This window comes from Ambystoma mexicanum, chromosome 10 (genome assembly GCF_040938575.1).
Source record: "Ambystoma mexicanum isolate Mex_15411 chromosome 10, UKY_AmexF1_1, whole genome shotgun sequence".
NCBI classification, from domain to species: Eukaryota; Metazoa; Chordata; class Amphibia; order Caudata; family Ambystomatidae; genus Ambystoma; species Ambystoma mexicanum.
This window is the reverse complement of record NC_090932.1, coordinates 961,424,092-961,441,267: the sequence shown is the minus strand read 5'-3', so window position 1 is coordinate 961,441,267 and position 17,176 is coordinate 961,424,092. Positions and strand designations below refer to the sequence as shown.

The window sequence follows — 17,176 nt, the reverse complement described above, 5'->3', positions numbered from 1 at the left end:
TTGCTCTATTATGACAGAATGGGATTTAAGCCAATTTCTATATTCCTGGCGTCGTGCCTTTGCGCTTCTTCGTATGTCATTTGGATCAGCATGTGTTTTCCTTAACATTCGAAACTTAAACTTTATTCCTCCCTTATCTAAGAGGTTGTGGACCTTCACTATCAGTTCTAAGGTGAGAACTCAACGTAGTAGAATGGGATTGGGAGATGCGTGTCCCTATTGGCTATAATCAATAATATCAAAGTGTCCTGGGTGATTTCATGTCAGGCCCGTGGGTGCATATTCAGCCTGTTCCCCTCCCTCATTTTCAATGGCGGTGTTCCCACTTCATATGGGTAACATTACTTTTGTTTTTTCATAAAAGGAGTTTAGCTGATGAATCTACTGCCTAGTTCTAGTTCATCCCTTTGGATGTCTTCAGCATCTGGCCTGAAAGACAAAGCATCTGCTTACTCCCAGGACTGGTTAATGGACTGGCTGTTGGAGAACAGATTGTTAGCCATCTGTGGCATCACTTCAAAGGACATAGCAGTTGTGGGTCGTCTTATATACCCCCCTCTGCGTGTTCCTTGCAACTCAAAGTAGCTCTTTGCATTGAAATAGGGGCCAGTGGCGAATATATGATGTGCTTTGTGGAAGAGACAGGTGGATATCAGACAAGCCTCGCTTTGGCTCACTAAGCTCAGGTTCATGCACCTGCATTATTTTTAAGTTGGTGAGAGGAGGGCATCCGAAGTTACCACCTTTTCAACCTCTTAGTATGGCCCACCGTAAAATCTTTTTTTTTTAAAACTATATTAAAAGAGAAGTGCTGGCACTTCCCCTCTGTGCAGTAAAAAAAAAAAAGCAAAAAATATTTGGACCAATTTGTCATTTTTACCTCCACCGTTGAGGTGAAGTTAAGAATAAGTGGATGCTCAGCAGAAAGCCCGCCTGTAATACCGTCAGCAATATTTCGCCAAACCCTGAATTAGACAGACAGTAAAGTCAGTGGTATTTGCCAAATCCTGCCAGTTTAAACATTAGCCCCAACTCTACATAACCAACCAAGTATCATCCAGAGGAACCTTGTATTTGGTTTCTTAGTTTGTATTGGTTAAGAAGGTAGAGAAAGGTTTCTTTCAAATCGTTGTGGCCACAAGGAGCATTGCACTATGAACTGAGATCCTTGGGGTTTTAATTGATCCAGTCCATCAAAAACATGAGGCTAATCACAAGGAATTATTTTTTTGGTCTTCACATGTTCTTCAAGGTCAGCAACCTGATGAGTAGGTTTGTCATTGAGTAAAATCAGCATCAAGATGGTTGTCTGGCTTTTGCGGCTAAAAAGAAAGCCCAATACTGTCGCTGTGGAGTCAAAAGGGACAGGATGAAAACAAATGACACACATGGCATGTATGGCCAAACAGGAGCACCTTTGTCCAAACAGGCATTTCAGTAGCAGCAACCCATACCTCGTACAGATGAGGAAAAGACTTCTGGTCCAATAGAGAAGGAAGGCTACACTGAGAAGGCCAGTATAGAAAGCCGGTAGGTACTGGCGTCCAGGTCAGGTTTCCCTGTGTGGAATGTCATTGGCAGCACAAAGGGTTCCCTCTGTTTTTTTCCGGGAGCTCAGAGTTAACATAAGTGACAGAAAATGTCCAGCATGAAGCACAGAACTGGCGCAAAGTAATCCCAGTAGCCTTTATCCAAAAGCATGGGAGAAGTCTCTTAGTCTTATAACACTTCTAGGGCGGTGAATAAAAGACTGGACCACTCAGGACTAGCCGTCATGTTTGGGGTGTCTAGACACTGGGGCCTAGGCAACTCTTCTTCCTGGAAGCCTCCAATTATTGCTCCATTGTGGGTGGATTTTCTTTGCAACTTTACTGCATTGAGGAAGGTTCTTCAAGGTAACATCTACCTTTGGTGGCAGACCTGTACATGATTTGTTCCTCCTGTGATGTGCATGTTTAAATATCAGGGTTATGTCTTCTTTCCAATTTCATGGAACCTCACATAAAATTGTGCATTGTTTGAAGCTGAAGTGTTGTGGCTGTCGTGGGGGGAATGCCTAGAATCAAGAAGGACACCAAATCTCAGTACTGTAGTTCCAAGCCTTTATTTAAGAAGTGTACAGAAGTAGGGGCAACCTACATTTAAAATAAGTGGATCTTCAAAATAAAATAACGAACAAGATGGCCTTGCCTCCACACTCCCACTTTTATCTGGTTATATGGCGGACCCTTCCTTGTTATAACCAGAGGTCTTACTACTCCTCACCACAACAACGCTTAAGGTTGCGATCATCTTTTCCAAACGCAAACTGTGCATCCAAGGTTTCAATATTTATTGATCTCACGTTGGAATTGAGAGTAAGTTTATTGCAGTGTAAATAGCTTAACTGGAATCTTTACTATTCCTTATTCATTCACACTTTGGATTCTTTACTGTGCTTTTGCATGCATTTGTTTTTTGTACTGTTGTAATATTTTAATTTGTCAGGGGTGTTGCTATGTCTGTAAAAGATCAGGGGCTTTGCTAATTTTGGGATTGTCAGGACTGTGGCTAGCTTACCTTTTTGGTTGTAACCCCTGAGCTTCTATCCGGGCGTCAACCAAAAGACCCGGGGCTATAGCCCCCCAAGCAACGCCTCTGTTATCTTTTATGGGTCGTTGTGGTCGAAATAAAGAATGTTCCCTTTCTTTATTGCTACCATCTCTTTTCTACAACCTTCATTTGTTAGCATCAACACCACCTCGACTACCAACTTGGGCTGCTTGCATTACCACCAGTCCCTCTCTACTACCTGGGGCTGTTCTCATCTCCACCATCTCCTCTCTAAAACCTTGAGCTATTATCCCTATGACCAACTCGCCAGTACCTCCTTGGGTTGTTACCACCACCACTCCCTCCTCTCTACCAAGAAACCTCTCCTACACTACCACCCACCACTCCTGCTGATGGCACCCCTTCCCTTCCGATCTGACCTCATTTCCCCCTTTTGGTCTCATCGATTCCTTCTCTCTCTGTAGAGGTTACCTCCTCCTCAAGTCTCTCCAGCCAATTATTGTTCCCATCTACAGCCTTTACTAACCCAAGCCTCCTGCTCTGGCAATCCATACTGGCATACTGGATTGCCTGTCTTTTATCAGGGTTTCCCTCAACCTCCTGGGTGGGACTTCTGATGAGGTTGAACACCTGTGATCTTTGATTGACATCAGGTTGTGATTGGTTATGGGCCATGAGCATATCTGGGTCTTTTTTGGACTTAGTGTGTTGGACCAAATGTAGGCCTGACCTAGCCAATATCTTGAAGCCCATTAATCCCTCCAAGATCTTACCCGGTACTGCTTGTACTGTACTGAAAGTCCATGAACTCACAGTGAGTGGCCCCAATGCTGGAAAGATACTGGTTAAGCTTTTTAAATGCCTCGGTTTATTGAATTGCACGTGTGCTCAGGGAAACATTGTATTCTCAGCAGAAAAACTCTGCCTTTTGCGACTCTGTTTGTCCTTTGATACAATCCCAGGTTGGAAACCAGCAGGTTGGCAATATTTTTTCAGTGGGACTCTCAGACACATTGGATGCCCCTTTTAAGTTGTGAAATTACTTTGCTTATGTTTTGGAGAAAGTTTAATGTTAGGGGACAGGATACCATTCTCTAGTGAACGGAAATGTTTTCCCTAAATAGAAAGGCAGCTTTTTCTACACTGGTTTTGGAGGTTTGTTTCAATGGAGCTACACGCTCTCTCAGATGGAGAGCACTTGCCTTCTCGGTTTATTCCAAGGGTCTTGATTAGGAATTAACCCCTTTTGCTGCACTGCCCTGAAAGCTTAGTGCGGTGAGGGGGTATTGGACCTCTGAATGGCCTGTGATGAAGCAATGGGACAGTCACCAGCCAGTGTTTCTTTGCATGCTGCCCTTGGAAAACCCACCATCAACTACTGAAGTGATGCAGAGGACTTTATCACAATGCTTAAACAGCAAAAAAGCAAAGTCGAGAAGCCAGGAGGCAGAGGAACAACATTTCTCAAGCAGATAAAAAACGTACATTTGCAAGAATCTTCTGTTTGGTTCAAGTAGAGAGAAGTGTCAGGTATAGAAATCGGTAGGTGCATAAGAGGAGTATGAAGGTGGAACCACACATGCATACAGGCTTCCATAGTTCCATTCTATGCAAAAGTGATTTGCAATGTGTACTTGTGTCAAGGCGTCTGAAGGAGGGTGGAGCAAACACACCAGTAGTAAACGCAAAACCAGAAAGGTGAAATATTATCACACAGTAATGGCATGATCGTTTTTACTTCCCTACATTGGTTTGAATAAAACTGTGCAGTTAGCAGAAGTGGTTGGTTTAAGTGGTCTACTTGTGAGTCTGCGACCAAGTCTTTCTACAGTTGCCTACACTCAAGGAGCCTCAGCCCATTGCAGGCTGCCACCATAAAACCGCCAGCACTGCGCGGAGTGTGGTTAGCAGAAGTGGTTGGCTTAAGTGGTCTGCTTATTTGTTTGCAACCAATTCTTTCTACAGTTGCCTGCACTCGAGGAGGAGTCTCAGCCCTTTGTGGCTTGCCACCATAAAACCGCTGGCAGAACACGGCACGCTTAGCAGAAGCGGTTGGCTTGAGTGGTCTGCTCATGTGTTTGCAACCAAGTCTTTCTACAGTTGCCTGCACTTGAGGAGGAGCCTAATCCCGTTGCAGCTTGCCACCAGAAAACCACCGGCACAGCACGGAGCACTGCGCGGTTAGCAAAAGTGGTTGGCTTACGTGGTCTGCTCAGTGCCGGCAGGGTCCTCACTACCGCTGGACCCTGTTGAAGCTAAGATGAGGTGGTGTCTGAGCCCGCTATCCCTCATTTCAAGGTGAGCTTGAAGCACAGCTTATTGATTGAGTTTCAGACTGTCTACATACCTATTCATTGTGCGCTTGCAGTGCCAAGGCATCATCTATTGATCACAGCCCCGAGCAGCAAAGCACAAAGTCGCCCCAAAGCATACTCTTCACACAAAACAAAGCCGTATGGGTCCGAGATCCAAAAAGATATCAAACAACTTTATCGTGGCAGTGGGCGGCTCCCCTGACATGGATTTAGGAAGAAGTTCAGACAATACAAATCTAATTGCAGTGGCCCCATAAAGTCGGAGAGGGACAATGATGGCATATTTTCCAACAAAGACTATTCACTCGGAAAATCCACCCCACCCCACCTGGCCACTGTTGACTAGGCCATGAGCACTGGTGAGAATGAGTAACATCACACAAAACATTGATAACAAGTCTTTTCTGATCATGTGCTAAGCCCTTCAGGGAGGTGTTCAGATTGACTCAAGAATCACAGCGAGTTAAGAAGCCCCAGTTACTTCCATAGACAGAGGTGACACAGACGCCCTACTGAAACCGGTTTCTTAACAGAGGCTATCGGCAAGTCCCAAATTGATATACAACACGAACAACGATTCTATTGCATCGCCATCCAGTAATAATCATAGCCTACATGACAACCTAGAAGCAGAAGTCAAGAGCAATCCTAGCTACAGTGTTCTGCAATTTTCTGTCAAGATACTGTTGAAACTTTGTCTAGATTCACAAAGACCTAGAAAGGCAGGGGTACGTTCTCACACAACTTCATGAGATAATGGCGGAGAAAAAACGGATTGCGGGCCATTGCACCTCCCAGGCCGGTACTTTTAATGCATCTACTTCTCCCCAGCCTTCTGGCGGTACGCTCATTGACAACCAAGAGGTACATAACATAAATGAGACAGATGTAACCTCGCCGGCAAGCTACCCTACTCGTAAACAGCAACGGCTGGCAAACAGGCTACAGAATAGGGTGCTTAAGACTGAAAAGGTCCATCGTATTCAGATGAACAACTCTGAAATACAGCCCTTAACTCTACAGTAAGATCTGATATAAATGTAATATCAAAAAAGGTAAGGAAACTAGCAGCACACACCAAGAGGAGATCGGCCCAAAATGTAGTGACACTATCCAGTTGGCTGGTGAAGGAAGACTATCCAAAACAGACGGCCTCTACAGTGCTGCCCGTGCCTACCACCATAGAAAACAAAGCTACCAGCAACTACGATGCCATCTAATGCAGAAGAAAAAAATGCGGTATCCATATCATCACATTGTGACCAACAGCACATTCCCTCCTTTGTGGAATGGGCCCTTGTGAATTTGGACCCAAAAGTATTCACTATTGGCCCGGGAGTGGATACTGGTGGGAATCAGAATTTAAATTGTCCAGCCCTCATGGTTTTATTCAACAAAGTACCTTCGCTGAGGCTCCTGAATTCGGGTGACTGACTTTATAGAACCTCTCAGCACTCTACCCAGAAAGGTGTAAATGATACACTGCTGTATGACCGAGACTGCTGCACTGATACACCAACATCAGGCATCATTGAAATATTTGGGATTTGTGCCGGACACAAAGTTGGCTAGGGTTGAGTTGCCAACATGTTCTCTGCAGTGCAAAAGATCCCAGTTGGTCGACAAAGCTCCCACTGCAAACACTGTACCAGATTCAGGAGGGAAGTTTGATAGCGCCAAGGGTTGGGAATGGTTACAGCGAGTGCTACCTAAAACTAGGAATAAACAGATAAGTTGCTCAACCTTGGGTTGGAACTCCAGGGGATTTGCACATAGGTTACCCCTGGACCTGCCCTTTTGTAACCAGACAGGCTACAACATATTTGCAATACAAGAGACCTGGGTTACGTTTAATATCAAGATAGATGGATACGTTACCTTACAGTTAGAGTCTAACAAGGGGAGTGTGAGTCGCCCAGTTAGAGGGCTCCTGATTGTTAGAAACTACCTCAATCCACCCTAGTCTCAATAAGAGCTACTAGCAGTAACGTCTTGGTAGAGGAGACCCTCAGGAGTAGGTGGAGAATTGCAATGTTTGTTGATTGTAAACATCTAGGACCCGCCGGTTACGAAAGTCACCGAAGAAGTGTTTGATAACCTAGACCTCATTTTAATGCGATGGGGAAGAGTTCGCAGCTAATAATCTGGCAATTGTATGTGGGGACTGGAATGCCAGATGTATGGACAAGTCAGGTGGTGCAGTGTACAAAAACGTGGTCGAACATAGTGTCATGTCACATAAAATCTCAAATGCTAGGGGGAAGCAGTGGCTCTGTTATTTTCAGGAATAGAATCTGTTCTTGCTTAATGGTTGGACGGGGGTGGGGGTTCACCAACCAGGTGGCCCTAAGTGGTTTGCTGGGGGGAGAAAGGCCATGTTGGACTACTTTGCCGTAACAACTGCCTATGAGAGCAGGTGAATTCCTAATGAATTTAGTGATCAGGCAATGATGATACTGAACCTGAATAGGAACATCAGAGAGAATGATAATCTCATGTGTGGTGGCCTGATGCCAAACCACACGGGAAACTGCGTAAGCTGCACCCAGACCAAAATAGGAAAATTATGTGCTATGGTCTTCCAACAGTGCCGCTTTGACTGGAGGGCTTAAAGGGAAAAGTGCCAATGAAATCAAAGAATGGCTTTTTCAGATGACACAAAATGGGGGCAAGTAACAGGGGAGTCACACCTATTGTGGCCAGCGACACACGGTTCACTAAAGCGTTAGACAAAGATGCGTGAACAAAATCGCAAAATTACTAGTATAAAAAATATTATCACTCATGGCTTAAGCATCATAAGATCATGATTGTACGGTGGAAGTGGCAGCGGTTTGTACAAGTCTTTAAAAGACGAGATACTGGAGCAATATGGAACATACTGGCAACAACCCAGGATGAGAGAGGAATGAAGATTTTAAATCCTATACCAGGAGTAGATTGGAGTGGCCACATCTCCTCTAAATTCTTGGATCCTGTAGTCCCCCGAGCAACTGCCAGGTCAGAAGCGGCTTGGCCGCTGGCTACGAGTTGGAAGATCCTAGTGGCTGCTATAAACAAGCTTAAGACATCAAGAGCACCAGGCCCCAACGACTCCGCCAATGTGGTCCTTGAGAGCGATTCAGAAAATTGGGCACATCTCTTTGTTGTTTTGTTCGCCTGAGTTTGTATAGAAAGAAGAGTACCGATCTCATGGCAGCAGTCTGTGTTTATACCCATTGCTAAGAAAGGAGAGCGGATGAATGTTAATAATTACAGACTGCTGTCCATGTTGGATGTTACCGGTAAACTTTTTGCCTCATGGGTATTAAAAGAGCTGCAAAAATGGGTGGGTGCGAATAACCAACTCCAACCATTTCAGTCTGGTTTTCGTCTAGCATCAGTGACCGTTCACAACATCAGAGCCCAGGATTCTTTAATATAGACCACCCGCAGTAAAAGCGACAACATTGTATGTTGCATTTGTGGATTTTAAATCTACATTTGACCAAGTTAACAGGGAGATCTTGTGGTCAAATCTCAGGAAAAATGGGTGTCCGGGCTGTTATTTCAAATACTGATTCTGCTCCACAGTGACAATTGGGCACGGGTGAGGTTAGATAATGAAGGTATGGTCACAACACCAATACGGATAAACAGGGGAGTCTTAACAAGGTTGCATTCTGGCTCCCCTGTTCAATCTGTACATAGCTGACCTCCCATCATGCTTGCTTGAGAAAGCAAACTGCCGCCCAAAGATTGCAGTAAGATGGTTCATACTACAGCTTTGGACTAACCAACTGCCAGCATTGGCTGTACAAGGTCCCCAGATGCAAATAGCTACTAAGGCCTGCTGTTGCCACATTTGTAAACTGCCTGACAAGATTGAAACAGCTAAGCATGTTTTGACTCAGTGTGTAGTAATTGGAACTACATACATGTGCAATCTCAGAAGTCTGGTCCATAGGTATGAGGCAATTTTAATAGTCTCTTTCTGGTATTACTGCCTCAATACAGACTATTTCCTCACAGAGAGCCCCGTACCGGGTCTGGCTCCAAGTGACGAAGCTGATGCCTCTTTAGGCTGCAATCATAGGTTGAAGTATCTGCAACTAATATCAATCAACTTAACATGGGCTGGAATCTAATGTATGAATTGACTGTTTGGAATGAATTGAAAAACGGACTGTTTGAAATGATTTTTATTGTCTATTACAAACGTATTACTTGGGTAAGTAGATCTTAAGTTTTGGAAAACATTTAGCTATGCTATTATTTATGTCCCATGTTGCTGTTGTAATGTTGCTTGTGTGTTGTATAGCTGAAATGATTGATTATGAATTGTCTCGAAAGTTAAAATTTGTGTAAAGTTCAATTTGAACTAATCACAATAAAGATTATTATAAAACTAAAACTAAATATTGTTTACTGACAGTCTTGCTTTTAGGTCTTTTGGTTGTGTCTCCAATTTTGAAGCTACGACCCACCATAACACAACCACACAGGACATATTCTGTCACAAAAGACAGCGGTCCTTTAAAGTAAGTGGCAATTTCCTTTTGACTGAAGTATGCACCCCATAGAAAGGGCATGCGCGGAAAGTTCTTCCAGTTTATTTCCAGTAAAGAGACCTAATAAAAATGTTTAAAAAATGTTAATTTGAAGTTTAGTGTATATTATAACATTTGCAAAAATCTAGAAGCCCCTCTGGCATCTGTTATATCATAACATTCATCGTCTATATGGCCAAGATTTAGGGTGCAATTTAAAACCCATGTTAAATGGTGAGATGAAAAACTGTATTTTCAGGCTATATAAATTCCTAAAGAATTATCTATCCATTGCACATAGGCTGGGGTTACCAACCACACACGCATACTAACATACCTCACCCCCGCACACCCACACTACGATACATAATTAGATACCTCTAACTAAATGCCACCAACTCAAAAGAACGATATTAAAAAGATTGAATTGGTAATGGATGCCACGTACTGTGGAGCACTATGTTCTACAGTAGTATGCAGTCTTTATATTGAACTTTTTCTGACGAATGATTTTATAACAAATATTGTATAACAAAACATTTTATGAAGAATGCATTTAGCGGTGGGGTAAAGGGTTAAATCTTGTGGGGAAACGGTTGGGGTGCACTTTAGGGGTGGGAAACGGGGGTTTCGGAGTGGACTCCCCAAAAATCTAAAACAAATTTGTTATATTTTTCGTTATAAAATATTCGATAGAAGTGCATTCTACATAAAAGGTTTTGTTATAAAGACATGTAACCTTCTACATGCTATAACACAATGAACTGGAGAAAACAAATAATGTAATTGTTTTTGTGACTATGACAAAGAAATTGGGAAAACATGGTTGAGTGGCACCTTGAGCAGGTGATTAATGGGCAACCTCGTTTTGCCCAATTCCCTACACCTCCCCACCACAGAGAGGTACAAAGTGTGTACATATATGTATACAATATACCCAGGTGAACTTAATGCAAAAACTCTCTGCATTAACATGGTACATAGTAGCTGTGCACATGAACAAAACAGACCAACATAAAAATGGGCAAATGTATTGACAAACACATACTAGGAGCTTTAGCTCGCTGAATAACAAACTTTCAAAAGTTACCTTTACTGTTATATCTAATTGGACAAAGAAGTGGTTTCAAAAATAAAGGTAGCTTCAATAAATGCATTGGTTTGTTGCTTAAAACAAGCACATGGGGTATATGTCCCCGAACAGCAGCAAGACAAACAAACCTCCTTGGAAGAATTGTACCTGTGGGTTACGTGTGCTCTGTCCTTATACATTCTCCCACATAGGGCCATAGAAGCCCCACCCAATACGTCTTCCAGTTTTTATTTTCCAGATTGGCAGCACAGCACAAAATCTCTTCAATTTTTGAGTATGGAGCATGGCTTTTCGTCAATCAAAACATTTACATACACAATGAACAAAGGAGTGCTCTTTATAAAGCAACTAGGAACACGATTGCTCCCATTAGTTTGATACATATTGAGTTTTATCGCTCCTACTACGGCCGTGAAGAGCTTAAGATTTGAGTCTGCCTAGAACACATCCATGTATCCCTGGGAAGGCTTTGGGTGTCAGTTTACAGAGAAATCCCTATTCTCAATTGAGATCACAATCCTTGAAAAATGAGGCTTTTTTTATTGTTGAAGACAATGCACTTTCCCAATGAAAGGTAAGCACATAAGCGATGCTTTCAACATACATTGGTAATATTAACGTTCCCAATGCCAGTGGTCAAATGTGTCCGCTTTTCCAAGGACTGCATTTAAAGCTATCCCAACCACATTCGGGGCACTGAGCAGGGGCCAATTCCCACAAGTGGGCTGTATAAATATTCATAATGGCAAAAAGGACCACCTTTGTAAGCCATGTTCATGTACAGCCGATGGCACAGGTAGGGTTAAATATCTCTTAACTATGCAAACATACTTTTTACAAATTGTGACCAATACTACCCTGCAATGTATATAATTTTTCTGCAGTCGCATTGCCATTGCCCTGACACCATATATATTACAAAGGGCTTCACTTCACAGGTTTTCATCAAGCCACTTGATATAATTGTCACGTGTTCGAATCCCCACACAGAAATAGGTAGGCCACGTTGCAAATATCATGCAGCCGTGGAAGCCGTCGTCATAATGGTCATGTTCAACTTCGACGCCAGCCTCCTCCAAACGTTTCACATACATGATCCCGTCGTCCCGGAGCACGTCATACTCACAAGTCAATACATAGGTTTTGGGCAAAAGCTGCAGGGTTTCCTTGGCTGCTGCAAGCGGGGAAGCACGTACATCCAGCAGTGCTGGTATTTTCTGAAGGATATGGGGAGTACCCATGCTTTGCATCACAGGCTGGTAGTGCTTTTTGACTTGTGCCGGCAAGAGCGAATTCCAGTTCAGCCGGGCTCGGAGGGTTTCTGCTTGGGCATGGTCCATCGAGGTATGATTGTTCACAAGCATTGCGTGGACAAAGCTGTGATCGCCATTGAAATAGTCCAACCAGAACTTCGCCATCACAAAGCGGGGGTTGACGGGCATGTCCTTGTTACTTTGATAGGACGGGGTATTGAAATCCAGCACCTGAAGAACTGGATAGATCAGCGCCTGGAGCTTGAATTTATGAACTACACTGCTGTCTCGCGCAAACTGCAGAAAAAGACAAAAAATAGGTGTATATGAATATTCCTCCAAGGTCTAATCTTGACTCAAAAATGTTGACAATACAAATAATGTTTAACTTAGCAACTTTATTTAATTGTTTTGATGCCATTATCCCAATGAAGATTTTGCTCAGAGGATAGATTTAGCAAATAGGGAAGGCCATATTAATTACAGTGAATCTATGATAAACCTAAATACAATGAAAAACAATGAAATTGCATTGTGCGTTAACAGCATCATTCTTGAAAAGGAAAACGATCAATGAAAACCGAACTATTTTTATAACGGGCCACATTAAACGTCTAAGCGCAACTCAGGACTATTAACTAGGTACATGGGCCATTGTACTTGTCATCTCTCAGAAACGGGTATTATTGATTAGTTTAAACAATGGGATGTTGGCTGATCCATTGCACACTGCTTTATGGTTTAAGTTACTTACCTGTAACTATTGTTCTCCATCATGGGTCTTGCATGGATTCACATGCTCATGGATATTCCCTGCCGTTTGGGAATCCTCGGTAAAAGAAAAAAAATAGTATTACTTTCACTTAAAAAAAATTCTCCTCTAAACCATTCACTGTCCTCTGGGTCATGCTGCCCCAATCCAATTACAGTTCTCTCCCTAAGCCCCTCCTCTGGCAGTTATCTTCAGATTTGTTAAGCACGTAAAGTGGCAGTATGACTAAGAAGAGCTGCAGAGGGGTCAGAGGGACGGTTTGCATGTGAATCCATGCCAGACCCATGCTGGGGAACAATAGTTACAGGTAAGTAACTTAAACCTTCTCCAGCATGGGGTCTGGCATGGATTCACATGCTCATGATTAACGAATACATAGCAGTACAATATTACACAACCACGGGAGGTGGCATGGCTCAACAGAAGCAATTAACTCTTACCTATGGTACAGGCTCACCTCAAGCGACAGGTTGCTTAGCACAGCTTGGCTGACTCTGGACTCCTCCGTGGAATCCCTGTCGACGCAGTAGAACTTTGTGAAGGTGTGCGTGGACCTCAATGTAGCAGCCCTGCAGATGTGCAGCAGGGGCACACCAGACAGGAACGCTGTCGTCGCAGCGTTCGCTCTGGTGGAGTGGGCTCTCGGACGGCGGGGCAGCGGGCCGTTCGCCAACCGATGAGTGCGTAATGCAACCAGAGAGCAACCTTAAAATGGAAGCTTTGGACAAGGCCTTCCTATGGTTCACAGAACCAAAGTTTACGAACAGTTATGAAGTCTATTAAAAACTCTTTGTGCGTGTCACGTAGAACTTCAGGGCACGAGCAACGTCCAGCGAGTGCAAGGCCCTTTCCGCCGGTGATGAAGGTTTCGGGGAAAAAACAGGTAACACCAAAGGCTTGTTGAGCTGGAATTCCAGCAGAACCTTTGGCATGAAAGAGGGGTACATACGCAGTACCACCCCCCCATTTGTGGAAATTCAGTTACGGTTGCTTGCAGGATAGGGCCTGAATCTCACCTACCCTTCTGGCATGGGTGATGGCCACAATGAAAGCTGTTTTCTACGAGTGAAACTTGAGTGGAGCCTGATGCATAGGCTCGAAGGGGGCCCCCCATAAGTCTTGTCCAACCAACGTCAAGCTCCTACGCCGGGACAGGAGACTTCACATCTGAAAAGTCCTTTGAGAAACTCCTTGATGAGTCGGTGGGACAAAAGTGAAGATCTTCCTGGGGACCTGGGTAGCGGGAGATAGCCGACCGATGTACCTTGGAGGCATGCAACAGTCCGGCCTTGGCCAAGGATAGCAAGTAGGGAAGGATCTGTGTGGCCGTAACCCTCAGAGGGGTAATCTTCTGTGACCGGCACCACATAGCGAAACGCTTCCACTTGTGACTGTAGCACTTGAAGGTTGAGGACGCCCTGGCCTTGGCGAGGACCTCCATGCAGTCTGCTGGCAACGGATATCCTCCAAACTATAGGGCTGCAGGAACCAGGCTCTCAGGTTCAGTGATCCTAGGGTGTGATGAAGAATTGCGCCTCCTTCTCTGGTGAGAAGATCCAGAGCCACTGCCAGCTTCAACAGAGGCGTCTCTGACAGGCTGAGACGGTCTGGATACCAAATCTGCCTCGGCCACGCCGAGGCGAAGAGTATCATCCTGCAATGACACTGCGTATATTGATGACTCGTAGCAGGAAAGGGAACGGAGGAAATGCGTACAGCAACAGCCCTTCCCACAGGAAGGTGAACTCGTCCCGCAGGCTCCTCAGCGCGTGGAATCTGCTGGCAAACCTCTGGCATTTGGAGTCCGCCATCGTCGCAAACAGATCAATTTGGGGTCTGCCCCCATTTGACAAATAGGTGGACCACCTGATCCTGAAGAAGCTCCCACTCATGGCAGGAGCGCAGTTCCCTGCTGAGGGAGTCTGCAATGGTGTTCTTGACTCCCACCAGGTGGCGAGGGACGAGGAACATCCCCTGTCCGATGGCCCAGCACCACAAGTCCTGCGCTTCATTGGAGGGGGCTGGGGATTGAGTGCCCCCCTGCTTCCAGATGTAAAACATGGTGGTGGTGTTGTCTGTGAAGATCCTCACCACCTTGCCTTTCAGAGATGGGAGGAACGACTTGAAGGCCCAGAACACTGCCGTAGCTCCAGGATGTTGATATGAAGATCTGCCTCCTCTGGCAGCCACAGGCCTCTGTCATGCAGAGGTCTGTCATGCAGAGGTCCGGTGTGCCCTCCCCAAACCTCCTGAGAGGAGTCTGTGGTGAGCGTCTTCTGGTATGGTGGGTTTTGAAACCCCATGCCTTGGGCGATGTTGGAGCATATGCCCTACCAACCAATAGCCCGACAGAACTCTTTGTTGAGAGATCTTGTCCGTGAAACTTCCAGACACCTGCATCAAGCAGGCATCCAAGAATTCCTGAAGGGGTCGCATCTGCAACCTGCAGAGACGGACGAGGTAGATGCAGGACATCATCATGCTCAGTAACGATTGATGGCCTGCACCGTGGCTGTCTTTGTCGACGACAGTCATTGCACATTTCCTTGAATGGCTGGTAGCCTCTCCACCGAGGGTGACGCTAGGCAGGACACCGTATTGAGTTTGGCACCTAGGAACAGTGCGTTCTACGATGGCATTAAGCAGGACTTTAGATAGTTGAAGGAGAATCCCAGATCCGTCAGTAGCCGAACTGTCGTCCCCAGGTGTCCGACGGCCAGCTCCCATGAGCAGATGCAAATCAGCCAGTGGTCTAGATACAGGTATACGTGTATGCCCTGTAGACGCAGATGGGTTGCCACTGGTGCTAGGCATTTCGTGAACACTCTGGGGGCCGACTTCAAGCCGAAAAGTAGGGCCTTGAACTGCTAGTGCTGTCCCTGCACTACGAAACATACATTTCAGATGTTTCTTGTGAATGGGGACATGGACATAGGCGCCCTCCAGGTACAATGACGTCAAGAAGTTTCCTTTCCAGTTGGTTGAGCACGTTTTGCAACCTGATCATCCTGAACTTTTGGGATTTGAGGTATTTGTTCAGACGTCGTAGGTCTAGGATGAGCCTCCAGCCCAGTCTTCTTTCTGACTGGAATAGACTCCTGAGCACCAGAGTAGTTGGGGGAATCGGCTCTATCGCCCCTTTTTGCAGCATGGCCCCTACCTCTTCCAGAAGCTGAGGGATGTGCTGCTACTGACGGGGATCTGGAAGGATCCGCAGACACCCGAGTTGGAACTCCAGGGTGTGTCCTTGTGCGAGAGCATCCAGCACCCATCTGTTGGTGGTGATCTTTCTCCACTCGCTGTCGAACCTAGTCAGCCGGCCTCCCTCCGGGTGCACGAGTGGGGGCCCAACGCCCCTGTCGGTTCAGACTTGCTTCGGTGACGGCGTCCTGCCCTGCGGGCGATGCTGTCCTCCGCTACCGTAGGCCTGGGAACAGCCTGTAGGCTTCTTGAGTTGAGGATTTGGAAGGCTGTCGGTATGAGGAGAGCGCTTTTGAAGACCTGCTTGGTGGCCTGTAGGGACTCGTCGACTTCCCAAACAGATTCTCTCAGTCGAAGGGCATGTCCAGCACCTTCACTTGGACCTCCTGATGGAAATTAGTGGCTTTCATCCAACCTTGTTGAAGGCAGATACCATTCCCCATTTGCCAGAACCCTGTGTCGGCAACATCCAAAGCCAGTGTGATGGCGTGATCCGACACCACTTCCTCTTCCTGGAAGAGAGCAATGGCCTCCATCTTCTTATCGTCGGGGAGGAACTCCAGGATCGGTCCCAGCTTGTACCACAACTCTGTCGTACCTGGCCAGAATCACCAGTGCATTGGCTGCCTTGATAGTGGACGCTGCAGTGTGAATCACCTTCTTTCCCATGGCATCCATCCGTTTCCCCTCGCTGTCGGTAGGGACCAAAGAAGACTAGGATGGATTAGGCGACTGGTTTCTCATGGCCGCAAGAATCACTGAGTCTAGCGATGGCTGCGACCTCAGGCACTTGGGTGCGGAGTCCGGCACTGTATATTTCTTCTCCAGCCTATTCCATTTGGCTGGAGCTGTGCAAGCATTCTTTATGAGGGCTAGGCCCTCCCAAACATCATCCAGGAAAGGCACCACCATGATCGTCTTCCTCTTGGTCTCGCACCTTTGATACAAGAAGCCCTCCTTCTTGGTTTCCTCGGGCACCAGCTGGAATACCTCAGGCCCTGGCGATCATGGAGTGGAACGATCCCATCTCGCCCCATGCTGAGCATCCAGATGTGGGGATTCACTGTCCCCTGCAACAATATCTTCGTCCTCATCCATCGTCGTGGCCGTCTCGATCCCGGTGTCTGGGTCTGCTGGGGGAGAAGGGACCGGACATGGTGGAGGAGGCTGAAATGGGGGTCTTCGGAGGACGCTTCCTCTTCTTCGTTGGAGGCTGATCAGGGACCTGGGGGGCCACAGGTACTGGAAACCGGAGGCATCCTTATCTGGATCTTTGACACCAAGGTGTGTAGAGTCCACAGAATATCAAAGGAAATGTCCCTCGGCTGAGACGGCAGAACAGCAAAACTAGGCCCTGAGCCGTCGCCGCAGTCGTCCTCTTCAACGTCCTCGTGGAGCGTATGCAAGGAATCTTGGTCTTGGTTGTCTGGGCCAGTTTCACCCCTTCTGGCATGCCTGCA

The 17,176-nt window shown here is 45.9% G+C and overlaps 1 protein-coding gene across 1 annotated transcript in view; it reads right to left on the bottom strand.

Annotated features, from left to right (window-relative positions):
• Positions 1-2,088: 2,088 nt before the first annotated feature.
• NCEH1 (neutral cholesterol ester hydrolase 1) overlaps positions 2,089-17,176 on the bottom strand; it is a 384,956-nt gene continuing 369,868 nt past the window's right edge. The window contains exon 5 of the mRNA XM_069618733.1: positions 2,089-12,040. Coding sequence (XP_069474834.1) covers positions 11,423-12,040 — 618 coding nt within the window. The 3' untranslated portion in view covers positions 2,089-11,422. The remainder of the gene's footprint in view (positions 12,041-17,176) is intronic.